Source organism: Corvus cornix, chromosome 23, assembly GCF_000738735.6.
Source record: "Corvus cornix cornix isolate S_Up_H32 chromosome 23, ASM73873v5, whole genome shotgun sequence".
Lineage (NCBI taxonomy): Eukaryota > Metazoa > Chordata > Aves > Passeriformes > Corvidae > Corvus > Corvus cornix.
Genome location: NC_046352.1, coordinates 5765069 through 5792198, shown reverse-complemented (window position 1 = coordinate 5792198; position 27130 = coordinate 5765069). Strand labels below are relative to the sequence as shown.

At 53.4% G+C, this 27130-nt stretch overlaps 1 protein-coding gene across 2 annotated transcripts; it reads left to right on the top strand.

The window, feature by feature from the left end:
• Window positions 1-4929: 4929 nt before the first annotated feature.
• On the top strand, window positions 4930-22194 carry LAPTM5 (lysosomal protein transmembrane 5). Of its 2 annotated transcripts, none has more exons than XM_010412682.4 (8): window positions 4930-5131; window positions 11137-11230; window positions 14845-14921; window positions 15872-16000; window positions 17367-17492; window positions 18155-18250; window positions 20855-20947; window positions 21556-22194. In XM_010412682.4, the coding sequence occupies exons 1-8, from the start codon at window positions 5045-5047 to the stop codon at window positions 21628-21630; spliced, it is 777 nt and encodes a 258-aa protein (XP_010410984.2). In that variant the 5' UTR covers window positions 4930-5044; the 3' UTR covers window positions 21631-22194. The 2 variants fall into 2 exon arrangements, with proteins under 2 accessions (XP_010410984.2, XP_010410985.2); XM_010412683.4 differs by having other exon boundaries at window positions 4932-5131; window positions 17370-17492.
• Window positions 22195-27130: the final 4936 nt, after the last annotated feature.

The window sequence follows — 27130 nt, the reverse complement described above, 5'->3', positions numbered from 1 at the left end:
TTCCGAGGTCAAAAGTTTTCTCAACCCGAGCAGGTAAAATGTTTCATTTTGGGGGTACCACTGGAGCATTTTCAATCTCCTTTCCCACCCAAACCATCCCATGATCCTATGAAGTCTCCTGATGGGAAGCTGAACCCAGCACTCGATTTTGTAAGGCTGTATCAGGGCGGGAGGGATCTCTCCGTGAATCCCCCATGAATAACAATTCAACAGCAGCAGGGGATCATTGATTTATCCTCTGGGTGAATACTGAGGGCAAGCTGCTGCCTCCTTTAAACCAAAGGATCCTCCTGTTCCCGCAGAGCTGCGTGAGGAAAAGCGAAAGGAGCGGCTGCCTTGGTCCAGCTGAATGAAAACAATGGACTTTCACCTCCGCGAGCGCCTCAGTCTCCTCCAGATTATTATTTTTTATCTCGGAGCGAGGCAGGAGCCATGCTCCTGCGAGGTGATGGATAAAATCCAGGAAGGATCCACGGGGAGGCTGCGTGGACATCAAGCACAGCGAAGCTGCCATAAAACACAATGAAGGAATAAAGCAGGGAAGGGAGCAGCCGTAAATCCTGATGGAGGAATAAAGATGGCCCAGCACGAGGAGAAAAGGGATAATAAACGGCCAAACACGCATCAGCACAGACATAAAGCACACCGAGCTGCCGGCTGAAAGTCCCATTAGCAGAGAGGTTCTGGTGTCACTCCCAGTGAGCAAAATGATAATTTTGTCTTTGGAGCCCTCAGAGAGCTCCTGGCTGCTGTGGGAGGGGGTGGGGGCCCCTCAAAATTACTCAGTTTACTCAAAAATTAATCATTTCTGACACTTGCAAATCCTTGTGTGGGGTGTTAGGAGCACCTCGAAACCCTGCCAGGCACAGCAGGACAGGCTGGGGATATGGGCAGGGACAGGACAGCAGCTCCAGCTCCGGGGGGGTGACACTGGGAATACTGGGAATATTGGGAATACTGGGAATACTGGGAATCCAGCCCATCCACAGCCCCCTCTCCGTGGGAATCACTCGGCTTTAACGAGGCCAAGTCCGGTGCTGCCCCTGAGATGGAGAAACTCCTGGGATGGATCCAGGCGGGGGAGGAGCAGGTGGAGCAGCCCTGGGAGGAGGATTTGGGGGTGGTGGGGGGTAAAACTGGACATGACCCATTCCAGAACCCCCCAGCCCTGAGCTGAACCCAGTGGGCAGCAGGAAAAGGGGGACTGTGCCCCTGTGCCCCCTCAGGTAAGACCCCACCTGCAGAGCTGCCCCAGCCCTGGAGCCTCCAAAATCAAGGATGTGGAGCTGCTGGGGAGAGTCCAGAGGAATCCACGGAGCTGCTGCAGGGTTGGAGCCCCTCTGGAGCCGGGCTGGGAGAGCTGGGGGTGCTCAGCTGGAGAGGAGAAGGCTCCAGGGAGAGCTGCGAGCCCCTTGCAGGGCCTGAAGGGGCTCCAGGAGAGCTGCAGAGGGACTGGGGACAAGGGATTCAGGGCCAGGACCCAGGCAATGGCTTCCCAGTGCCAGAGGGCAGGGCTGGGTGGGATCTTGGGCAGGAATTGTTCCCTGGCAGGGTGGGCAGGGGCTGGCATGGAATTGCCAGAGCAGCTGGGGCTGCCCCTGGATCCCTGGCAGTGCCCAAGGCCAGGCTGGACATTGGGGCTGGGAGCAGCCTGGCACAGTGGGAGGTGTCACTGTCCATGGGATGGGCTTTAAGGTCCCTTCCCACCCAAACCATTCCATTCTTATAATTCTCTGACTTCTGGAGAAATCCCCACATCTCCCCTGTCCCCCCAACACTTCCAGCTGGGATCTGGCCGATCCTGGGATTCCATGACTGCACAGCTCCATCCCACCCTTTTTATCCGCATTTTTACCCAACTCCTCATTGGAAAGGAGTTTTTAAAGCCCATTTCCCTTAATTAGGGCACTCCAGAAGCAGAAGCCGCTCCTCAGCCGCTGACCCCGACTCTCCCAGTCCCTGGCAGCAGCAGCTGCCTGAGCCCAGCGGGTTTGCAGCAGGAATTTGTGGTGGCAGCCTCAGCGCTGAGCTCTGCAGAGATTTATTGCACCGCTGGCAAGAAATGCAGCGTTTCCCTCCTTGGGGCTCTCCCGTTGTTGTTTGGCTTCTCCTGGAGGCCAAATCCAGCTCAGCACTGGCGGAGCTCTGGGAAAAACTTGGGAATTTCCTCGTGCTCTGGTTGCCCATCTGTGAAGGCAACACGGACCCAAACTTTGTGTCCCAACCCCTCCTCTTGTCCCTACCACGGGGCAACAAATGCCCCAAACCGTGTGTGCGATGGGCAGAAAGGTTTAGTCAGGGGACCCCTGGCTGCCTTGACGCCTCTGTGAGCAGCCCAGGGGCTTTGGCAGCTCCGATTGATATTTTCATATTTATTTGGAATATTTATATATATTTATATTTGTATATTCTTATTTATTTCTGAAATATATTATATATGATATCGATCATACTGTGTTTTATATTTATATTTATATTTATATTTATATTTATATCTATATATTTATATTTATGTTTCATATGTTTCATGTTTTATAAATATTTTGTATCTATTTATATTTAGATAATATAATAAATATATCTATAATAATGCATTATCATATTTATATATATTTATTTTTATTTTATTTGGCTTTTTTTAAATTTATATTTAGATAATATTATATCATATACATTCTTTCTAATATTGTATCATATTATATTATATTATTCACTATATAATATAGTATAATATAATATTATTATATTATATTATATTTTTAATTTTTGTTATTATTATTGGGTTTTTTAAATTGTTATTTCTATTTTTATTTTTACTGTTATTTCTATTTTTATTTTTTCATTTCTTTTATTTTAATTTATTTTAATTTATTTTATTTAGCACGTTTATATTTATTTGCCATGTTGGATTTATTCCCGGTGGCTGCCCTACCCTCCAGCCCAGCTTTCCTTGAGGAGCAGCTCACAGAGAGCTGGGAATTCTTCCCTGCTGTGCGGAAAAGGGGCAGGGACTGGTCCCAGCCGCTCCTGGTGCTCTCCTGGTGGGAGATGCTGCAGATTCCAAGGAGAAATTCCAGCTGGAATTGCTGCCAGGAAGGAGTCAGGGACAAGGCACCACAAACCACCTAAAATCCATGCCCAGCATTCCATGAAAAGCCGAGGCCGCGTCCCTGGGAACACAGTGACTTCCTAACACTCGGAATTGCCAAGGGGACACAGGGCTGGCACTGCCAGGCCCGCAGCGGCCTCCAGCACCAAATCCATGCCCAGCATTCCATGAAAAGCCAAGGCTGTATCCCTGGGAACACAGGGACTTCCTAACACTTGCCATTGCCAAGGGGACACGGGGCTGGCACTGCCAGGCCCGCAGCGGCCTCCAGGCCTCCAGCAGGGCCACAGGCCCAGCCTGGGCCGTGTTTTCCGTGTGTTTTTCCAGGCACAGAGCTCGGTTTGGGCCTGGAACACTCAGGCACACAAGGAGAGCTCTGTGCGCCTCTCGGAGCGCCAGGGGCAGCGCGAAGGGAGGAACGTTTGCCGCGCACAGGCAGGGTCAGACCATAAACCCGCTTTTCAGGTCTGCAGGAAATTCCTGATCCTCCTGCACCTCCTCCCAGCTGGGCCCACAACCCGCCTTGGAGGGGAGGAAACCCCTAAAGAAAACACATTTCATGTGGGGAAGGCAGAGCCAAGCCTGTTGTAAAGGAAAGATGCTCAAAATGATCTATTTAAAAAAAAACCCCACATTATTTTTAACCCTATTTATCGTGGGGGGAGGCAGCCCCTAAAAAAAACACATTTCATGTGGGGAAGGCAAAGCCAAGCCCGTGTTTGCAACCAGGTTGTAAAGGAAAGATGCTCCAAATGATCTATTTTTACAAATAAACCTGATTTTTAACCCTATTTCTCGTGGGTGGGTGCAGCTCCAGGGGTGCTGGTGGATGTGGTGCCCTCAGTCCTCACGTGCAGCTTTGTGCTTTCCCTGCTGGTGAAGAGATTCCGCTTTCCTGCTCTACCAAGGGCCCAGCAGGGAATATTTGCAGCTGGATTGTATTTCTGAAGCATCCAGGTGGAATCTCTGCATTTAATTCCCTAAAAACAACCGAGAAACCCCTCTGCTGGAGCACTGCTGGGTGCTGTGCTGAGAACACTCCTGGAGGCATCAAACAGAAAACTCAGGGAATGTTTTTGGGATGCAAGATCTCGTTTGAGTGTTTGCCCAATTCTCATTTTATTCACCTGCATCTCCCTCCTGGAGTGGTGTCCCCCTGCTGGGACACACCAAACCTTTGTCAGGAAGCCCAACACTCGGAACAATCTGCTCCACAGGGGTCTAAAGAGGGAATTTCTGCCCCATGGGGTGGGGAAAGAGAATTTAAAAAGGGGTTTTTAACAAGAATGGTAATAAATCTCTGCCAAAGAGCACATTTGGGTGAGTTCAAGCAGGGGGGACGCCCCGATGTCCTGCAGTGACAAAGCCACCACGCTCAGATCCTGCTGGTTTCCTTTGCCAGGAGCTGATGACACAAATCCCAGCCCCAGGAGCTGGGACCAGAGCTGCAGACCCCTCAGCCGACATGAGATCTCTGCCATCCTCCCAGAGCCCAGGGCTGCTCCAGCATCAGCTCCCAGTAACAGTTCCAGGGAATGGTGCCTTTGCTGGCGAGGTTCAAAGGGAGGAACTTGGATGCTTCGCTGCAAAAACAGCAGGGTGAGTTCGAGGTGAAATTCCCGACCTCCCGCTTTTGTTCCTGAGGATTTTTGCAGGACAGAGCCACGTCCTGCTCCCGACCCTCCTCTCCTGACACCCCCCGTGCCGGACACCTGAGCATCGTTTGGGGCTCCAATTTCCCAGCTGGATGTGCTCAAAAAGCCCCCCAGTTTTGCTTTCCTTATGATTGAGAAACCCAAAGGCCTCATGTGACTTTGTAGATGACTTCACACATTCAGAGAGCAGGAAGGAAGCAGAGCTGCTCTCGCTTTGCTTTCTGTGGGGCGGCTGCAAATTCGACCTCATTAACTCAGCAGTGCTCGGAGGGACCCGAAAATGACCCCCCAAAGCCCCCCTGAGCCCCCCAAATGCTGCTGCCTCAACATCAAGACAGCGACAGTGGCCCTGGGGATCTTCCACATGGTGAGTTCTGGGTCTGGAAGGGGGGACCGGGACAGGGAGACAGGAAAACAGAGGTGGAACCTCTCCAGGAAGCACAGTCGTGGTTCACAGGGTTCCCTGACACTGGAATGTTCTCTGCTCCCAAAAGGAAAACCCAATGATTTAAGAGGGATGAACAAAAGAAGGTGGTGGGGGAAAGGGAGAAGTGGAATTTGCCGTGCTGGGAGGGGTTTTGAAGGATTTTTTCCCTGGCTCTGCCAATTGGAGCTCAGGGAAAGTCGCTGTGCTTCCTGTTTTTCTGCAGGAGCTCTGACCCGAGCGTATCCCGAACCTGCAGGGTGGGAATGGGCAGCACTGGCAGTGGGAATGTGGGAGGGATTTGGGAGCTGGATGAGCAGAGGGTGATGGGCAGAGCTGCCTCCTCTGTGTCTCTTTTGGGTTCCATGGGGACCACGGCCGTGTCCAGCTCCCAGGCAGCCGGAGAAGCTGCTCAGGGCAGGGATGGCAGAGCAGGAGAGCCTGGAGGCTCCTCTCTCCCACGCTCCCGGCTGCACCAAGGAGCTTTAGGTGCTTTCAGCCCTCCTGAGGATGTGGTTTCTTGCATGGCTGGATCATTAAAATAATCCCGTGCTGCACAGGGTGGGCACAGTCAGGGGTTGGGGCCTGCAGGGTGAGAACGGGGCTCTCACTCGTTCCTTGGACAGGAGAGGGGGAGTTGGGGACCTGCAGGCTGCAGAAATCCCATGAGAATGGCAACTGTGGCATGGGAAGGACATTCCAAGGTCCCCCCTCTTCCCTGGAGCAGCAGGAGCTGCACCATCCCTTTTACCCTTGGAAAACAGGATCATTTTTGGATAAGTCTTGTCTTACTTCCATGAGAGAATAACATCGAACATTTTCTTCCCCCGGCCCCTTCTCTCCCTTTCTGATGGCGCAGCTGCAGCTGGGCAGGGGGAAGGAAAGGGAGAAGGGGATTTACACCTCAGCTGATTTGCTCCATCAGCGCTGGGGGCCTGGAGCAGGATGAATTCCTGCTGCAGGTCCCAGGGATGAATCGCAGCCGGGCTGGGTGAGAGCAGAGCCATCAAAGAGCTCTCAGGCTCTGTGGCGATGTCCTGTCCTCCCGTAAATCAGCTCTGCCTCGCTGCTGATCTCTTCAGAGACAGCCGGAATGAATCCTGGGTGTTCTGGAACAAACAGGGAAGGAGAAGGAGGGGAGCGAGGAGAGGATGGGGTTGTGTGATCAGCAAAGCTCCACTGGGTGCTGGGAGGTGACCTGAGGGTGACTTTCAAAGGCAGCACTGAGGAGTTTGTCCTCCCCATCAGCTCCTCCAGCCAGGAACAGGCCTCGAGGTGCTTGACAGAGATTCAAGATCAGGGCTGGAAATTTGCTGCTGTGCAGGCTCAGGATTCATTTCCTGCTGGTCCTTGATTGGACCCTTGGGAAGCAGTGTCTGCACTTTGTCTGGCCTCAGCTGCACTCCAGCTCCTCTCTTTGGCAGCTCTGTGACTCACAGAGCAGAAATTCACCTCTGGAGCCCTCCCAGGTCCCGTCCTCACCTCTGGACACGGCTCAGGCGAGCCCAGAGTGGGATTGACTGACCCCTCACCAGGCTGGGGCTGAGCCAGGGGTCCCACAGAGCCCGAACTGCTCCTCCCAGAACAGCAAAAACAAAGGAGGCAGCAGGAGAAGATGAAATGTTGTGCAAGGAAACCAGACAGGAACTAACAGCACTCCTCACTTCATCCTCACCTGCCACAGGAGCCACCTGGAAATTCGAGAGAGAAAAGCTGAAGCTCTGACAGTGCAGCGTTCACGTGTGGTGCTCTTTGTGCTGGGCGTCCCCTGCTCGTGTCAGAGCCCTGCAGCACCCAGGGCACCCTGTCCCTGTGTCCCCTGTGTTCCCTGTGTCCCCTGTGTCCCCTGTGTCCCCTGTGTCCCCTGTGTCCCCTGTGACCCCTGCCCGAGCACCCTGTGTTCCCTGTGTCCCCTGTGTCCCCTGTGACCCCTGCCAGAGCACCCTGTGTCCCCTGTGTCCCCTGTGTCCCCTGTGACCCCTGCCCGAACACCCTGTGTCCCCTGTGACCCCTGCCCGAGCACCCTGTGTCCCCTGTGTCCCCTGTGTCCCCTGTGACCCCTGCCAGAGCACCCTGTGTCCCCTGTGTCCCCTGTGTCCCCTGTGTCCCCTGTGACCCCTGCCCGAGCACCCTGTGTCCCCTGTGTCCCCTGTGTCCCCTGTGACCCCTGCCAGAGCACCCTGTGTCCCCTGTGTCCCCTGTGTCCCCTGTGACCCCTGCCCGAGCACCCTGTGTCCCCTGTGTCCCCTGTGTCCCCTGTGCCCCCTGTTCCCCAAGGCTTCAAGATCCCCGTGCAGAAGCCCCCGTTGTGAAGCTGAGGAGGAGCAGCCTCACCCCAGGGCCGCGTGCACGAGGATAAATCACTCGGAGATCAGTCAAGCTGCAAATATTTCAGGAGAATAAAGGCACAAGAGGACCTCTGAGAGCAGTTTAACCCCAGTGCAGCTGCAGCAGGGTTACCCCCAGGGAATGGGGGCTGTGTGTGGGTCAGGTTCTGCCTTTGAGACACCCCATTTTATCTGCCTTGAGTTAATGGCTGGATTTCGCTCAGTCCTGCATTATTTCAGCATATCACGGAATCACAGAGTGTCCTGAGCTGGAAGGGACCCACAAGGATCGTCAGTTCCAGCCCCAGGCCCTGCCCAGACACCCCAAATCCCACCCTGGGCATCCCTGGCAGCACTGCCCAAACGCTCCTGGAGCTCTGGCAGCCTCGGGGCCGTGCCCATTCCCTGGGGAGCCTGGGCAGTGCCCAGCAGCCTCTGGGGGAAGAACCTTTCCCTGCTCTCCAGCCTGAGCCTGCCCTGGCCCAGCTCCAGCCGTTCAGTTCCTGGGGATTCAAATTTTTTCCACCAAGATACGTGAAGCTCCTTTTACACAGAGGCAGCAACAGGATGAGGGGAGTGCTCCAGAAGTTCCAGGTGGAGGAGATAAGGGAGGAAGGGCTGGGGATTGACAGTGAATTGAGTACCTGGAAGTGAAATCTCCTATTTTAAACCTGCCTGTCTCCTGCTGTGACACTGCAGAGGGAAAGGGAACTGGGTACTTGTGTCTCTGAAACAAGAAGTTTTCAGTTTCTGCTGGAGCTGAGGGGTGGATGTGCAGTGGGAGCAGCTGAGCAAGGAGTGCAGGGCAGGCACCACGTCCATCCTCCTCTGCCTTCTTCCCAAAAGGCCCCTCTGCAGAGGGTCCATCCCCTTGGATGTGCGTTCCCTGCAGGAATACAGAGGGTGCCACATTCCAGTGCCAAAGGCAGCTGCTGCAGAGGCGTCCTGGTGCTGGCCCAGCTCTCCATGCCCAGGGGAAGGCCTGGAGGTCTCTGCCTGCTCACAGCTCAGTGCTTCTTTCTTTCTACACAAAATGGAAAAGTTTCAACCAACTTTTGCCTTAAAAGTCTCCTGAACCTCTCAGGCTGGGCTGGGGTTTCCTGCTGTGCTCTTACCTTGTGTGCCTGCACTCGGTCTGGCTTCTGTTGCTCATTTCCACACCAGCAAGGAAACCAGTGCCCCTTTTCTCTCCAGCAGACATCACAGAGGGTTCTTCACGCTGAACTTCAGCCTCTGGATCTGCTGTGAATGGGATGGGAGCATTTGGGATTCGCTGTCCTGCTCTCACCCACTTGTCTTTCAGGAGCAAAACTGATATTCAGGGCCCAGCTCAGCCATTTTGCTCAGGCCTCCTTTTAAGTGAAGCCTGAAAAAGCAATTTCTGCCCCTATTTCCCGCACTGGCAGTTGAGGGGTTGGACCAACAGCAGAAACAAGGGAAGCAAAACCTCTCTGGGAGCTGGAAGATGAAACCTCTCAGCCACCTCGCAGCCAGGTGTGATCTCCATGTGTCTTCATTAAGAGATCCCTCCCCAGGGACACCGGCAGCTGCAGAGACACTTTGGATGGATGCAATTTCATCCTTGACAGGGCTCAGGGCTGCCGAGGGAGCTGAAATGCTGTCCCATTACGCTGAACTCGTGTTAACTTTGTCATGTCCTCGTGGTAATGAGAGCTGGGTATTCCTCCTTTTCCTGTCAGCTCACGAGCAAATTGCAAAGTTCATTTACTTGATGGGAAAAAAGGGAAGGCAGCAGAGCGACTCTTGGACAAGCTGGTATCAGACAGGCCCAGGGAAAGCCGGACACATCCTTCCTTCTAATTCAGACTCAGGACTTTAAATTCAGAGGGACAGGGAGGGACAGGGGTCCCCTCTGCAGCAGCAGTGTGGCTTGGGGCTGCTCGCTCTGGGAGTGCCACAGCTCTGCTGGAGGCTGCAGCTGCAGCTGCGGGCTCAGAAAGTTGATGAACTCGGTTTTGAAGAGTTTCAAGGTCTTCTGCAGAGGACACAGGCAGAGGGAGGGGCCATGCTCAGCTCCTGCCACCTCCCAGCCTCGCTTTGCCCTTTCTGGGGCAAGGCAGAGCCTTCCCTCACACGGCTCCTTTGCAGGGCAGCTCAGCACCCCTGGCTGGGCATTCCCACTGCCCAAACCCTGTCTGGATCCCTCTGAAAATCCAGAACCATCCTCTGCTCCCTGCCCAGCCCCGGCAGCAGCTGTTGTTTTGCTGTTCCCAACACCCCCAGTTTGCAAACACGAGCCCAGACCGCAGCGGTGCCGCTTCCTCCTTGCCCGCGGCGCTGCTCGGGCCGTGGTTGAAGTGAAAGGTTGGTGCAGCCCTGGTGAAAAAGTTGTTTCTGCTCTGCCCGAGCTGGTGCTGATGTGGGTGGCAGATAGGGTCTGGATTCCTGCAGCACTGCAGGGCCAGAGGGCTCAGGGTCACAGGATGGGGCAGCTCAGAGGACCCCAGAGGGTCACTGGTGCCACTCCCCGCACCAGCAGGGCCATCCCAGAGCACAGGGCCCAGGAGTGTGTCCATGTGGCTCTGGAATATCCCAGGGAGGAGATTCCAGCCCCCCTCTGGGCTCTGTTCGGGGCTGGGCCCTGCCCAGGGCAGCAGTTCTGCCTCCTGTGCAGGGGAATTGCTGGGCTCAGGCCCTGCCCGGTGCTCTGGTGCCACTGCTGGGCCCCGGAGCAGAGCCTGGGCCCTGCCCTGAGCCCTCCCTGCACACAGGGACACCCAGGGACACCCAGGGATGGACAGGGACACCCAGGGACAGCCAGGGATGGACAGGGACACACAGGGGACAGACAGGGTGCCCAGAGCAGCTGTGGCTGTCCCTGGATCCCTGGCAGTGCCCAAGGCCAGGCTGGACATTGGGGCTGGGAGCAGCCTGGGACAGTGGGAGGTGTCCCTGCCATGGCAGGGGTGGGATGGGATGAGCTTTCCAATCCCTTCCAACCCAGACCTTTCTGTGATTCTGTGATTCCATGGAGATCTTCTAAGCTGGGCTCAGACATGGATTTTTCCCTATTAATCATCCCTGTGGGGGTGCAGCAGTTCAGGGCCAGGACTGAGCCCACAGCTCTGGACCTCCCTCCATCTCCCAGCTCGTTAAAGTCAGGACAGGATGAACCCTGGTGTCCGGGGTTTGATGCTCCAATTGGAAAACTTGGAGAAAATCATTCCAATTCAGTGTGAAAAAAGAACATTTGGAGACTTTCCTCAAATAATAAAAGAAGGAAAGTGATGGTTTTGTCACTGGAGTGGCACAGCCGCACTTACAGGGAGATCTTTAATCTTTTTGTGTTTCCTTTTACACTCTGGAGCACTGGAATTGCATTTCCCTCAACTCTAGAGCAAAATTTCAAAGCGTGGAGCCAGGATAGAAACCATTGAAACAAACCCCACTGACTTTGTTATTTCTTCGTCCTCCTTCTGCTGGCACTGAAATCCAAAATATGAAGAAAGTGGTAGCTTTTGTCTCAGAATTTCCTGGGATTTAAACCCTTTGTGTTCAGCTCCCTTGGAGACTCATCCCTCCAGTGTTCCCTGGAGATAAATTCACTGCTGGGAATTTGGCCCAAGAGCCCTGAACTGTGTCTTTTGCTTTGTTCTCCAGGTCATGAGCGTCCTGCTGCTGATCGAGTATTCCCTGGAGGTGGCCAACGGGAAGGGCTTCTGCAAAGACCTGGCCAAGGATTACTATAGAATTGGTGGGTCCTGGGAGTGCTGGGAAGCAGCTGTGGGGCCGGGAGGGATCCCTCAGTCCTGCAACACTCCCTCTGCCTTTCCCACCAGAGAAAATTGGAATTCAGAGCAGATGGGCCCAGCTTTGGGGTTTGCTTTAGGCCAAGGCTGTGTTGGGTTGTTGGAGGTTAATGGGGAGCCCAGAGAAGTTTTTATTTCAGAGGATCAGCCCAAACTCTGCAGCACCCTCCAAGTCCTCCAGCTTCCTCTGGAATCTCCTTTGGATTCCCCTGGCAATCCTGGTTTTCCTTCCTCTGCCTTGTCCCCAGCTGAGAATCAGTCCGGCCTCACACACACTCCTGGCTTCCTTCACATTCTGGGCATTTCCAGGGAATACTGAAGTGTCTGGGAACTCCTCAATGGACAGTGGGGACAAATCCCACCCCACACTAATCCCATGGATGTGTGGGCTGTGGGACATTGCCACCAACACCTCTCCATGCCATGGAGCCATTCCCATGGAGCCACTTCCATGGAGCCATTTCCATGAAACCGTTCCTCTGGAGCCATTCCTGTGGAGCCATTCCTGTGGAGCCACTTCCGTGGAGCCACTCCCATGGAGCCAATTCCATGGAGCCATTTCATGGAACCATTTCCATGGAGCCATTCCCATGGAAGCATTTCCATGAAACCATTCCTGTGGAGCCATTCATGTGGAGCCAATTCCATGGAACCATTCCTGTGGAGCCATTCCCATGGAGCCACTTCCATGGAGCCATTCCCATGGAGCCATTCCTGTGGAGACATTCCCATGGAACCATTCCCATGGAGTCAAATCCACGGAGCCATTCCCGTGGAGCCATTCCCATGAAGCCACTTCCATGGAACCATTCCCATGGAGCCATTCCCATGGAGCCACTTCCATGGAGCCACTTCCATGGAGCCATTCCCACGGAGCCATTCCCATGGAGCCATTCCCATGGAGCCACTTCCATGGAACCGTTCCCATGGAGCTCCTGCCTCCCAGCTGGACAGAGCTCTCTTCCCCCATCCCCAGATTTTCCCAGCTCCTGGTGTATTTTTCCGGAACATTGGTGGCTGGAAGCGGCAGCCAAGCTGTCCCATCGCTCACAATTCCCGAAGGATCGAATTCCTGTGGAAGGATCCAGCTCAGATCCTTGCAAAGGCCTGGAGCAGTCCCATGAGGTGCCATCTAAAACCCAGCTCTGAAGCCTCCGATGTTGCCCAACCAGGACGTTCTGCGGGAGCTGCTTGGAAACAGCAAGTGCAGGGGGGGTTTCCTTTCTTGCGTCATTTTCCATGTAAAACCACAAGCTGAGATAACCCCAGGAGCAAAAAAAGGAACCCAGGCTCCCTCCCTGCCCTGTCCGTGGCCACGGAGAGGAGAACACAGCCCCTGGCAGCCAGGAATTGCTGTTCCCTGCTTTTCCAAAGTGGCTTTCCCTGTCCATGGAGGAGGAGGAGGCTGAGAACAAATTCCTGCACATTCCAAACCCTCCTGTCCCCAGGGCAGCAGTCAGACATAGGCAAAAGCACCAGACCAGCAGCAGGCGCTGCCTGGTGAGCTTAGAAAAGCTGGGCTCACGTTTTTCCAAGGAAAGAGGCACCACTGGGGTCCCCCAGGGCTGTTTGACAGCAGCACTCGAGGCTTTGGTTCATCCAAGAGAATCATGGAATGGTGTGGGTGGGAAGGGACTTCAATCACCCCGGTCCAAGGTGAAGGGCATCAGCAGCGAGCAAAAAATGGGAATTTGGGTGAGTCCTGCTTCTGGGAGCCCGAGCAAGGGGCAGTGCCATGGCTCCCACCCTTCCCACGGGGCGTTATTCCCAAACATTCCCGTGGGGGGATGGAGGCTCTGCTCAGCTCAGCCTCCAGTGCAGGGTGCAAAGCCCTTCCTACAGAGCTTTCCCGGGGTGGGAACGGGGAACGACCCGGCAAGATGGGGCTGGGATCAGCACGAGGAACCCGGGAGCTTCCGTCCGTCCGTCCGTCCGTGCATCCACCCCTTCCTGTAAAACGTGTGCCCACCTTCCACTTTTCATGCGAATTGAAGAACTTGATGCAAGTGCGACCTCAAGGGCTTCCTTCCTCTTTCGGGGTTTGGTTGCTTTGCTGTTGGGTGGGAATATTTGGGGTTGTTTTTTTGTTTAGTTTGGTTTTTTGGTTGTTTGTTTGTTTGCTGTTTTGGTTGGGTTTTTTTTGGGATTTTTGTTTGTTTGTTTTTTGGGTTTTTGGTTGGTTAGTTTTTTGTTTGTTGGGGTTTTGGGCTTTATTTGTTTGGTTGGGGTTTTTTTTGGTTGTAATTTTTTTGGGTTTTTGTCCGTGGCACCAACCCATCCCTGTTGCCAGCAGGGAGGATGGCTCTGCTTTTTGGGAAAAAACATCTTGTGGGAAGTTGTTGTCCCTTGGTTTTCCTTTTCTTTCCATCCTTTGTGTTTGTGGTGTTTTTGTTTCTTTGCTGTTTTGTTTGGGGGGTTTTGATCCGTGTTCTGCTTGGAAAATCCAGCTGGGCAATTAGCTGGCAATCCCCAATTAATTAGGGATTCTGCCAGAGAGCTGGAGCAGAAGCCCATGGAGAGAGAGGAGCAGGGAAACACAGCTGGGCTGGGACCCAGAAAATCCTGGGATGAGGAGAGAAATCCTCTCTGGGCAAACTCCTGAGTGTCAGTGCTGGGAGAAGCCCAGGGGAAAAGGCTTTGGGAGTTTGGGCTTTAATGGGATTGGGATTGGCCCCTTTGGGAGTTTGGGTTTTAATGGGATTGGGATTGGCTCCTTTAGGGTTGGTCCCACAAAAGCTGAGTCTGGCTCCTTTGTTAAGCTCTGTTTTGGGTTTAGGCTGTTCCCTGTTAATCTCTGGCTCTTTGTGCGTCACATCCCCGCCTTGGTTCTGCTCCCCTACACCTCAAAGGTGGGGTTGTTGTTCTGCCTTGGAATTCCAGCTTTTCCACACGCCTGGGAGCAGAGGGAAAGCAGCAGTGGCTGCCTTTGGAATGAGCTGCCCTTTGTGTTCCTGATTCTCTCCAGGAGGGAAAATTCCTTCCAGGCAAAGGTTGAGCAGGGAGCTCCATGGATATAAAACATCACCCCCTGCACCCAAAGCAGCTGCCAAAAATCACCCTCAACTCCCTGACGTTGATTTTTGAAGTGTCCCTTGCACCCCGCAGCTGCAGGGTTGGGGAGAGATCCCCCCCGACCCTCCTTGGCCTCACCAATGGTTGGGGGGTTAAAATTCCTGCTCTTCTCTGAGAGATCCCGAAGACCCTTCAGCACTTCCCTGCTGGTTCCTTTGTCTGCCTTTGAGTCTCTAAAGAATTTCCAGCTCAGAGCTGTGAGCCAAAAGCCCTCTGCTTCTTTTGGTTTATACTTCATTTTGGAGCCTGGGATATTTAACGTTTCCATCCCTCGAGCTCACAACCTGGCCGGGTGGACACCGGGACTTCAAGAGAGGTGAGAAATGGGTATAAAAAGGGAAAAGAGGGTTAATTCCAGCTGCACGGCATTAATTCCTCCACAGACACAATTCTTTGTGCCAGGTTCAACTCTCCCTTAGGGGTGTGATGGAGTTGGGACATCTTTTGGTGATGTGGTGATTCCTTTTCTTGCTTTTGTCCTTTTCAGCTGATGTCACCACCAGTTTCCTGCTGATCCTCGTGTTGTTTGTCATCAGCTTCCACCTCCTGCTCGGGGTGCTCAAGGTACATTCCCCACAAATGACATTGAGGGGTTCAGGGTTTGGATGGTGCTCACTGGAATGATGGTCAAAAAAAAAGCAGAAAAAACCTGCCAGAATCAGAGAATCACACAGGAAAAAAGCAGCTAAAAATCCCAGAGTCCTACAGGAAAAAAAGGCAGATAGAAACCCCATAATCACACGGGAAAAAAGCAGAAAAAAAATCCCAGAATCCTACAGGAAAAAAGGCAGGAAAAAATCCCAGAATCCCAGAATCACAGGAGAAAAAAAGCAGATAAAAATCCCAGAATCCCAGAATCACATGAGAAAAAAGGCAGATAAAAATCCCAGAATCCCACGGGGAAAAAGGCAGATAAAAATCTTTCCTGGTTCCAGAGCAGGAGGGGGACTGGTTTGAAGCCTCAGGTTCTTGTGAAAAGCTTCAAACACCCAGATTTACCAAATCTGGGCAACATTTCCATCCTGGCTGTTTTGGGTGTTAAATAAAGGAGGTTTTATGATTTAGAAAGGTTTTCTTGCCTCATTTCCTCGCTCTGTTGCAAGTCAGGCCCTGTGAGAGAACTGTCCCGTTCTCATTTCCCAGTTCAGGAGGAGGAACGATGAGGGCCTGGGGTGGAAATCCCAGGGATCTGATGGTGGTGGAGTTCTAAGTATTCAATTCCACCCAGATAACCCAGCTCTCCCTCTATGGAGGGAAATTTTAGGGACAGTGGGATGAAAACTCTGATGGGAACAGGTGTCAACATCACAGAGTGGGAATTCACAGGAATTTTCCAAAGGGGTGAAAAAAATCAGCGTGGATGCCCTTTCTTTCTCTGGATCAGTTGTCACTGGAATCAGAAATTCCAGGGAAGCGTTAATTCTTGGAGCACCATGTGAGCCCTTCCAAGTGTTGAGAGCTGCTCTCATTTCGCACTCGGAACGGAAATAACCGGCACTGCTTCTCCTCCTCAGAAGAGGGAGCGGTTCCTGATCCCCTTCCTGGCCCTGCAAGTCATCGATTTCCTGCTCAGCCTCCTGACCATGTTCAGCTCCTACATCCAGGTCCCGGCGATCCTCTCTGTGTCCTCCCTGGGCCACACGGTGGGTGCCAGCTCCTCCTGGGGGGCTCCTGGCTTTCCGGGAGCTGGGGGATCCTTGGAACAAAGGATCCTTACCTGGGGCTGTGGTTTGTCATGGAATCCGTTAGGGTGGGATGAAGGATCCTTACCTGGGGCTGTGGTTTGTCATGGAATCCTTTAGGATGGGATGAAGAATCCTTACCTGGGGCTGTGGTTTGTCATGGAATCCTTTAGGGTGGGATGAAGGATCGTTACCTGGGGCTGTGGTTTGTCATGGAATCCTTTAGGATGGGATGAAGGATCGCTCCCTTGGGCTGTGGTTCTCCATGGAATCCTTTAGGGTGGGATGAAGGATCGTTACCTGGGGCTGTGGTTTGTCATGGAATCCTTTAGGATGGGATGAAGGATCGTTACCTGGGGCTGTGGTTCTCCATGGAATCCTTTAGGATGGGATGAAGGATCGCTCCCTTGGGCTGTGGTTTGTCATAGGATCCTTTAGGGTGGGATGAAGGATTGCTCCCTTGGGCTGTGGTTCTCCATGGAATCCTTTAGGTTGGGATGAAGGATCGCTCCCTTGGGCTGTGGTTTGTCATGGGATCCTTTAGGGTGGGATGAAGGATCGTTACCTGGGGCTGTGGTTTGTCATAGGATCCTTTAGGATGGAAAAGACCTTTAGGATCCTGGAAGGTTGGAATAAAGGATCGTTCCCTTGGGCTGTGGTTCTCCATGGAATCCTTTAGGTTGGGATGAAGGATCGTTATCTTAGGCTGTGGTTTGTCATGGAATCCTTTAGGTTGGGATGAAGGATTGCTCCTTTGGGCTGTGGTTCTCCATGGAATCCTTTAGGCTGGGATGAAGGATTGTTATCTTGGGCTGTGGTTTGTCATGGGATCCTTTAGGCTGGGATGAAAGATTGTTACCTTGGGCTGTGGTTCTTCATGGCATCCTTTAATTTGGAAAAGACCTTTAGGATCCTGGATCCAGAGGTGAGGTGGTTTCTCGTGGCTGGAGCCAGGCTGCAGTCCTTGGAGGCTGAAGGAAAGCAGTGGCAGCTGGAACAGTTATTTCCCGTTTATTCCCCCCGGCTGGGAACGCGGATTTCCTCCTGGCTTTGGGGGAGGTGGCTCTGGGTGTGCCCCTGGCAGGAGGGGGTTGCTGGAGACCGACTGGCATTGTCACTGCTCCGGCCAGAGGGCTCTGTGCAGCTCAGATGAAGCCCCACAAACAGTTTGCTCACTCTTTGGGCCAGAAGTGAAAGTTTGGGTTGAATTTAAGGGGATTCAGTGGCTCGGACTCGGTGTGACCAATCACAGGCCCTGTGCAAAGTGTGAAGAATCGGCAGAAGTGACCCAATGTTGTCATTGTAACCCAATTCCTGTCCCCCTCAGCAGGGCCACTCCAGGATCCCTCTGCTGGCGCTGCAGCTCCTGGATTTCTGCCTGAGCATCCTCACCCTGTGCAGCTCCTACATGGAGGTGCCCACCTACCTGAGCCTCCAGCCTGCCGACAGTGGGGTACGTCTGGACCCAGCTCTGCTCATTTTCCACACTGGGAATTCCGATAAATCCCCTTTCCAAGGCTGTGCAGCTTCTCTGACCCCCCTGGCACATCCAGAACTGCTCAGTTTGATGACAACAGAGGGTTTCCCGTGTTCTCCCTGGTGCTGTTCCCGACTGACAGCTCCCGTGTTCCAGAAAAACTCACCGTGGTTTTCCTTGTAGGAATCTGGTGGATGCCAGATGCAGAGCAGAGTGATTCAGGGAGAAATGCCTCAAATTTCATCTTTATTAAACAGTCATGTTTGATGAGTCCCACCCCAGTGCTGCTCTGAACTGGTGGAATCATCACATCCCTAGGGAAGGATGGAGACACCGATTTCAGGCCCTAGGATCATGGTCCCAAGTTTCTCCCTCCAGAGAGAAGAGCAGGAAAACCCCTGGTGGGCTGGTGGCAAAAGTGGAAATTGAAATTTTAAAAGTTCTCATTTAAATAGAAATTTAAATAGAAATTGCCCAAGGAGTGGAAGCAGCAGGAGGGAAACAATATCCCAGTGATCCCGCTGCTGGTGGAAATCCTTCGTCCCTTGTTCTGCCTGAACCCTGAGCCCCTCTCCGTGGGTGCCCCTGGCACAGGGAACGAGGGTTTGGGGCTGAGACCTTCTCCCTTCTCCCCCCAGGGCACTCTGCCAACCCTGCAGAGGCTGCCAGCAGAGGAATACACCAAAGTGATGATCACCTTCACCATCGCCTTCCTGGCCGTGCTCTTCCTCAAGGTAAAGGGCTCTGGAATGAGGCTGTCCCAGGAAAATTCAGCTTTAATTCCCAAATCTGCCTTGTTGGGCTCTCCTCGGGCGCAGCGGGAGCTGTGCCTCAGCGTGCTTTATCCTAAGATTATCCAAATCCCTGCCTTTACACTTCTGTGGGAGCTACAAAGCAAAACCCCTCTTAAATCCCCAAATTATCACTGCCCATCGCCCCCCGGAAGGAAAAAAAGGTGGAAAACATCCCCAGCCAAGTTCTCTGCTGTGATGTGCCAGAATAAATGAGATTATAGAGCAGCAGGTGAGGTCTTCCCCTGGCTGAGTGGCTGTTCCTCTGGTGGGAGCAGACATTCACTGGTGCTCTCCACACCGATGCTCCCAAAGTTCCTTAGAACCAGGAGCTAAACGCTGCTGGTGCCTCGGGAGGCTCCACTGGGAGAGGGTTTCTGTTCCTCTGTTGTTCAGTGGCTCGGACAACTGATTTCTCACCGAGGAAAACCAGATTTTTCAGGTACTTGGGCAGAAAGTGCTGCCTGTGAGTCAGAAAACATTTAAATCCTGAGGCTCCCAGGTGGGCCCGGTGAGCCATGGCGAGGGGGAGCTCGGTGTGGATGCGCTCTCAAACCCCGTTTAACGTTTGCACGGAATGCGCAGCGGGAGCGGAGGTAACCCCGGGCCCCAGCTGGCAGGAACCTCCCTGACCTGGCAAACATCGGGATTTCCCACAGCTTCACCCACAAAATGCCGGACTTGCAGCCGGTTTTTGTGCTGGGGCTGTAAGAGGAGGGATGGGGGGGATAATCAAACACCCAGGTCCTGCTGAACTCCCCCAAAAAAGCCATCAGGACCCCAATCCTTTCATCCCACTGCCAATCCCTCACCTCTTCCACAGGTCAAAAACCCATGGAATTCTCTCCCTGCAGCCTCCCAGCCCCGGGCAGGGTGGGGCTGGGGCCGTGTTACCTGTGGTGGCAGGACTGGCTCAAAATTCCTTGGAAAAAGCATTCCAAGGGTGGGGAATGCTGACGTTGCACCTCAAGGCAATTCCCTGTGCTGCTCCGTGCGCCCACGAGTGACCCCAAATCCGTGGAATGACTGGGGTTGGAGGGAGTTTAGGTCCAGCTCATCCCTGCCACAGCAGGGACATCTTCCACCATCCATGGCTGCTCCAACCTGGCCTGGGACACTTCCAGGGGTGGGAGGTGGGCAAATATTCCATTAATCCTTATCTGACTTTGGAATCACAAAGCCCTCCAGCACCCCAGGGATAAGAAAGCAGGAATTAAGGGGAATAAAGCATTCCTTGTGGTTTTAATTTATTTCCAAACCAAAAGCAGGGAATGCATTCCTTTGCTGTGTGATTTTAATTTTTAATTTTTAAATCAAAATCAAGGGATGCATTCCTTTGTTGTACGATTTTAATTGTTTTTAAAACCAAAATGCGTTCCTTTGGTGTGTGATTTTAATTTATTTCAAAGCCAAAATTGGGGAATGCCTTCCTTTCCGTAGGATTTTATTTTCAAACCAAAATCAGGGAGTGCGTTGCTTTCTCGTACGATTTTCATTTATTTTCGAAACCAAAATCAGGGAATTCCTTCCTTTGTTGTGTGATTTTGATTTACTTTTATTTTATATTTACTGGGTTTTTCCATGGGTGAGTGGAGTTTTCACCCGGTTTCTATGCCAGCTCCAGGTTTGCTCTCTGGATGAAGAGGCTTTGGAAGCAGGAAGGGTTTTGCACTATTCCCAAAAGATGCTCAGAGTTTGGATTTTCCTCCAACCTCTGGCATTCCGAGATGGATTTTTTCAGCTCGGATATTCCATTCCTTTTTTCTCCTTGTCTTGGCTTCGTGTCAGCACACGCAGCCCTCATTGTCCTGGGAATGCTGAGCCGCCCTCCTCGCCTTCGGGATCTGTGACTCCCTGTGTTCCCTGAAAATCCCGGCTGTTCCCGCGCGCGTTCCCAGGCCAACCCAAACACCGGGCACACGACTCCGCTGCGCTGCTCGGAGCAGGGAAAATATTGATTTAACGGGGCCAGTTCCACAGGCCCCGCTTCTTTCCCTGGGCCACAGCCCCTCAATCGATCCTTTTTCCTCAGAAAAGCTCCACTTGCTGCCTCCGATAAATCCATGGGGTGCCCGGAGGTCCTGTCAGGGAGGTGGAGCTGGGGCAAAAATGGGATTTTTGGAATGAAGGGATTTTTGGGGCAGTCCTTGGATCTCTGTGGTGCCTTTGGTGCTTTCCTGAGGCATCCAGACTTTGTAACCTGCTCCGAAAAAAGTGGATTTCCTCTCCTACCTCAGGATATCGTGGTCTCAGAGGTCCCAGGGCTGAGTTTTGATGGGTTTATGTTTAATCACTCCATATTTACTGGATTACTGATCCCAGTCCCATCCCAGTGTGGTTCATCATCACATTCCTAGGGAAGGATGGACACAGATTTAAGGCTCTGGGATCATGGTCCCAAGTTTATCCCTCCAGAGAAAAGAGCAGGAAAATCCCTGGCGGGCTGGTGGCAAAAGTGGAAATGCCCTTTTTGCCCTGCAGTGCAATGGGAAAATGCCCTTTTCCTTCCCCTTTCCCTCTTTTCCTTCCCCTTTCCCTCTTTTCCAGGCCTACATGTTCAAGTGTGTCCTGAGCTGCTTCAAGTACATCAAAGCCAGCAGGAGGGAGGAGGTGAAAGTGGATCCACAAGCTGTGGAAAAGGTGAGGAAAAATGGATTTATTCCGTGAGCAGGAATCCTTCAGACTGGTGATCCTTATCCCTGCTTTTTTGGGGTCTGAGAGAATTCCCAGCCCTTCAAATCCGCAGCAGCAAGCGCTAATAATCAGTTTTTAATTAAATTATATCAGTTTAATTTTACTTCCGTATTAAATCTTTAAAGTCAATGAGCAAGGAAGGTGAAGCTCAGGCACGGCAGATAAATGGAATGGATTCCGTGATCCCCGATGCAGGGATTTGGGGTTAATTCCAGCTGGACTTCAGCTTCTGTCCCTAAAAGTGTTTAAAAACAGCTTTTTCTTCACCTTTCTGTCTGAGAGTTTTGGGTTTTCGGTGTTGTAAGGATGAATGGGAAGGAAAGAGGGAGGACATGGAATGCTGGGATTCATTCAGGAGCCCTGGGCCCTTTATCGTCCAGGGAACGGGGTGGGACTGGCACAAGGTGGGTCTGGACCCCGCTGCCCCCAGCTCTGCCGGGTTCCTGCCCTTCGTGCCCTAAAACCCTCGAGGTTCTTTGTCCCTGTGTTGGTCCAGGCTGGGAACCCTCCAGGATGAAACCCTGGGATCCGTAACCGCGGCTCTTCTCTTCCAGGACGTGCTGCCGTCCTATGAGGAAGCCCTGGAACTGCCTTCCAAGGACTGCCCCCCTCCCTACGTGACCATCTGAGCCCAGCCCGGGGGAGAGGTGACCCCGAGGGCTGCTGGTGCCTCTCCCCCCGGCAGAGTCCCACTCCTCACTCCAGAGCCATTCCCAGCTTATCCCAGCTTGTCCCAGCCGGATCCTGCTGGGAACCGCTGGAGCCTTGTCCCACTCTGGCACCTCAATTTCCTGACCCTGGCACCGGTTCCCAGCCCTGGAATCGGGGATTTGGCTGCTGTGGGCTGCAGGGCTGCTCAGGCCCTGCCAGCTCCGCTCGGTGCCACCGCGATGCTGTTTCTCCTCTGTCCCAGCAGTGAGGCCTTTAGGAAGTGGAACTGGGGGGGTGGACAGGGAAGGAATTTTCTCTGGGGTAGCCCAGCCCTGCAGCCAGAATTCCTACAGCAAAGGGATCAGCCGAAAATCCCACAGGGATCGCAGCTCTCCCCCTGCTTGTGATGATTGACAGCAACCCGGAATATCCAGCCCAGCGCTGCTCTGCCACTTCCCACCTGAGCGGGTGCATCTTCTGTGCTTTCAGTGCGACCCCAAAGACGAGTTTCAATTAAAAAACAAATGTTAATGGCTTCCAAACCGTGGGCCTGCTTTCTGGGCGGTGCTGTCTGACAGCTGAGTGAAGGAAGAAATAATTTGATTTCTAAACAAATGAGTGAGCAAAAAATGATCCCAGAGTTCTCTGCTCCAGCTGGACATTCCAAGTGCCCTCAGCTGCTCCTCCAGACCCTTCCCCACCTCCCTCCTTAGTTGCTCTCTAACCCCTTTAGACCTTTTTCCTATCACAACACCCAAAACTGCACAAAGTTTTCGGGCCACCCCAGCCATTTCCAGCACAGAAACAACCTCAGGCACTCCTGGGCCAGGCCAGAAGGGAGGAGCTGCGGGAATCCAGGCGTGGATGGAGGAGCAGAGCCTGGCAGGTGGGCAGTGGAGCGGCAGGAACGGTGCCCAGGAGGCAGCTCTGGCCCAGGGGCAGCTGTGGGCACGGGGAACAAACAAGAAGTGATCCCCGTGAAATGAGCGTGACCCATAAAACACACAAACGAGGCCCAGCCACAGGCAGCCTCTCCTAATTCCAGCAGCAGCCCTGGGGGTGGCTGGCAGCTGGAAGGACAAACAGCAACTCCTTTGATCCTGGGTTATTTTTAAAGCCATTTCCTGCCTCCCCAGCCCGTCCTTTGCATCGTTTGTCGGACGCTTTGCTCTGATCCCGCTGATGTAATTCCAGGGTGGGAAATGGGGATGCAGGAGGGTGGGAGGGGCCCCTCCATCCCTCAAACCAGAATAGGAACATGGTGGAGGGAAAACACAAAAATTGGAGCTTTTGTCACCATTTCTCTGAGGGGGTGAAAAGTGGAGCTGGGAATGCAGCTTGGAACACTCACCCGGAGCATCAAAGGAAGCCAGGAGCAGGCAGGAATTACGGAGCATTTGGAGTTTGCTGGAGGCTGGAGGGCAGCAGAGCTGTGTTTACTACAGCTCCCGGTTTGTTTAGAGAGAAATGAAAACCAGCAGCAAACAAGCCCGAGTTTGGCTGCTGCTCCCTTCCCAGCCTTTTTATTCTGCCCCATCAGAGGGACTCTGGCACCCTCCAGATCCCTTTGGGGAAGAATTTCTGGTCCAGTTCTCCAAAAAACAAAAGACAAATCCAGTATTTAACACATGGCATCGTTAGGGTTGGAAAAACCTTTAAGGTCCTCAAGTCCAACCATGGTCACCACGAAACCACATCCTGAAGTGCCCAATCCATGCATTTTTTGAGCAATTCCAGGGATTTGGCTCCATCCAGGCAGCCTGTGCCAATTCCTGACCACCCTTTCCATGATGAAATTTTTCCTAATATCCATTCAAAACCTCTCCTGGCAGAGGTGATTTCCTCATCCTGCCTTCTGCTGGAGCTCCACTGGAAGTTTGGGAACACCTTGAGCTCCCTGATTGCCTTTTTTCCCCCCAGAAAACTGTCCCGTTTTTCTGGGTCATTTCCACGGCAGGGCCTCAGGGGCTGCTGCTGCATTTTGATTTTAGCACTCGGGTTTGCTGCAGGGTGAAATTCCCACCAAGATATTAAATGCACTCGGGGGGTGTTTGTTGGGAATGGGGTAAACCCAAAGCTCAAGTGCAGTTCGGAACTAAAACTCCAGCAGAACGAACGGCACGAGGGAGATGCACCACGGGAAATCAAACATTGTTTTTCCTGGCTTTTCCCAGCTGGTCAGCATTTCCAGGAAGGGCTGGGATGGAGGAAGATCTGCAGTTATGTCGTTTATTCCATCAGGGGTGTTTGGCTGCTGACAAATGAGGAGCTGCCACCTCTCCCAGCTTTAATTTTGCTCTCATGTTTTAACGTTAGGACTTTCAGGACTCATCCTTAAGCTGGACTTTGCTGCTCCTGCCCCAAGTCTGGCAGATTTGGCACTTTGAAGGTGGAGGAATCCAGCAGAGTGGAATTCTGTCACAGGGATTCGGCAAAACAGGGATTTGCAAACCAGGAAATTTGTCCGGAAAACAACAAAGGATCCGAAGGAGAACAACGAGGAAACCGTGAGGAATTTGGGGAATCTTGCAGAGCTTTGAAAGTGAAGGAAAACCAAAGCTCTCTCCTGCCTGGGTGCAGAGGATCATTCCCAGTTGTCCGTGCTGGGGAGGACAAACTGCAGCTCCCGAGCTCATGTTGGAGTCTGGAATCTCAGAATCCTTGAGGCGGGACCTTCTGGGATCACCAAGTCCTTCTATCCCCCAGCAGCACCACAGCCACCACTGCCCGTGTCCCCAAGGGCCACCTCCATGGCCTCTCAGCACCTCCAGGGATGGGGCTCCACCACTTCCTTGATTCCACCTGAGCCAACACTTCTCAGCCCTTTCCCCGAGGAAATGTTCCCAAATATCCAATCTCAACTTCCCTGGCCCAGCCTGAGGCCGTTCCCTCTCCTCCTGTCCCTGTTCCCTGCCAGCAGAGCCCGACCCCCCCGGCTGCCCCCTCCTGTCAGGGACTTGTGCAGAGCCACAAGGGCCCCCCTGAGCCTCCTTTGCTCCAGCCTGAGCCCCTTTCCCAGCTCCCTCAGGAATTCTCCAGCTCCTTCCCAGCTCTGTTCCCTTCCCTGGACACGCTCCAGCCCCTCCATGTCCTTCTTTTCCAAAACTGCCCCCAAAATTCGAGGTGTGACCTCACCAGTGCCCAGCACTCTGAATGGGGACTCTGAACCTTTTGTCTTCAGCAGGAGCAAGGTGAGACCAAAATGTTCTGGTTTTCCATCAGTGGAAGGAAAGTGGGGATTTGGTGTCTTAAAGCAGCACTTCTGGAGTCGGGATCCATGGATTTGAGGGTGTTGGAGGAGGAAAAGCCTCCCCGTGCCAGGACACGTGAAGGCCACAACAGCGGCAGGGCCACGCTGGGGCCGGCACGGGCCGTCCATGGGTTGTGTGTTTACCTTGCAGCCGGGCTAGGGAAGAGCTCCAAATGCACATTTTCCTCCTGAAATATTGACTCCAGTGTTTCCCTGCTCGGGGCCCGGGCAGAAATGATGTTTCATATTTTAAAAATAAACACGGCTTTTCCAGAGGCGTCAATGCAGCCCCAGAGCTCCCAGCACACCTCTGCCTCGCGCCCTCTCTGCGAGGCTTTAATGCTGCTTGTGTGCCACAAGCTCTGCTGGTGAAAATATCCACCTGAAATGTATTTATCTTTGCTAATTAACAGCAGAATGACACAGAGCAACTTTATATTTCCCCCGCAAGAACAGCCATAGAGGCTGCATTTATGGAGGGCTCTGAATGATCCCCATTCATGGCGAGGAAGAGCTGTCTGCACCAAGGGATCCTTGTGTGCAGGGCAGGGGAACAGGAAGAATCCCAGCCCAGACGGGTCCAGGGCAAAACCTCCCGGATTTCGGGGGTTTATTTCACTCTGGGCCCTGATGGTGGACGGGGGCAGTTCTGTGTATTTGGGGAGCAAAGGCCGTGTGTGAACACGCGAGGGGATCAGGGAACAGGGACTGAGGGCTTTGCACCGCACTAAACCCGTGATTTTATAAATGTACCCATGAAAGCATCCGGAGAGGAAGGGAAGAGGGGGAAGGGACCTTAAATCCCATCCCATCCCTGCCATGGCAGGGACACCTCCCCCTGTCCCAGGCAGCTCCAGCCCCAGTGTCCAGCCTGGCCTTGGGCACTGCCAGGGATCCAGGGGCAGCCCCAGCTGCTCTGGCAATTCCATGCCAGCCCCTGCCCACCCTGCCAGGGAACAATTCCTTCCCAAGATCCCATCTAACCGCATTCTTTTTCAGTTCAAAGCCATTCCCTGTGTCCCGTCTCTCCATCCCTTGTCCAAAGTCTTTCTCCATCTTTCCTGTTGCTCCTCCAGGCTTCTCCTCTCCAGGCTGCCCAATCCCGCCACCCTCTCCTCAGGCAGAGCTGCTCCATCCCTCACCTGGAGCATTTCCTCCTCCTGGCTGAACATTCCCGGAGCTGTCGCCTCCAGGGCTGGATGAAAGCCTGGGATTGCTGCTGTGGGAAGACAGTGGGACAAATCCACGCTGGTTTTGCATGAGAACATCGCCAGATTTGGGTATTTTAATTAACACTTTTCATGTTAAAGAGTTAAGAGGAGCCTGGCAGCTTCAGCAAGGACAGGTCCTTTTTTCCCCTCATCAAAGAGCCTCTCTCCCCAGGAGCTCTCGGGCTGCTGAAGAGCTTTTGGAGGAAAGAGAGACTCTGGATAAGGGAAGAGAAACTGGGCTTTGAGTTAAAGGAGCTTTGCATGGCCCTGCACTCGCACGGTGCAGATTAAATGGATGAGGGATCCAAGGATGTGCTGCTGGAAAAGGTGAGCAGAACCCAATCCATCGGAGAAGGGCTTTAATCGAGCGACAGCAGCGTAAAGCAGTGGTTAAAAGCCAGAAACCAGATGCAGCGCTTTGTGACAGAGCCGTCGTTAAATCCCTCTTCCCCCGTACCACATCCCCCCTGCTCCTCCGCAAAGGAAACTTCGGATTCCGCCTCATTCGCAGCACCCTGGGCCTCGGCGGCTGGCGGGGATCGCTGGGTTTGCGGCAGGAGCTGCGTCTCCCTCGTGTGTGCGGAGCTGAGCGCTGCGCTGCCAGCTCAGCCTAAGCCCTGAGCTCGGGCCGGCCCCCGCCCCTCCGTTTATCTGCTTCGGCTTCCAGCCTGGAGGTTTTATCCCTTTCTCCCCTCCCTGCTCTGCTCACAGGGGCTCGGCCTCACAGAGGAGCGACTGTTCCCTGCAGGAAAACTCCTCCCGGCTTTTCAGCCGTGCTCCCCAACCTTCCTCTGCCTTCCCGCTCCCGCAGGATGCTGTCCTGGGCTGGGCACAGCGGGGACTGCCAGGGGACCTGTGTGACGCTGGTGCTGTCCCCTCCTGGCTCTGCCTGGCACCCCCAGCCCCTCTGCTCTGCCCAGCCCTGCGGGCAGCAGCAGCTGACTGACAGCCCCACCGCAGCTCCCCGGGGCTGCTCTCACTGGCCCCACTGTTCCATCCCCACATTCCCCACCTTCC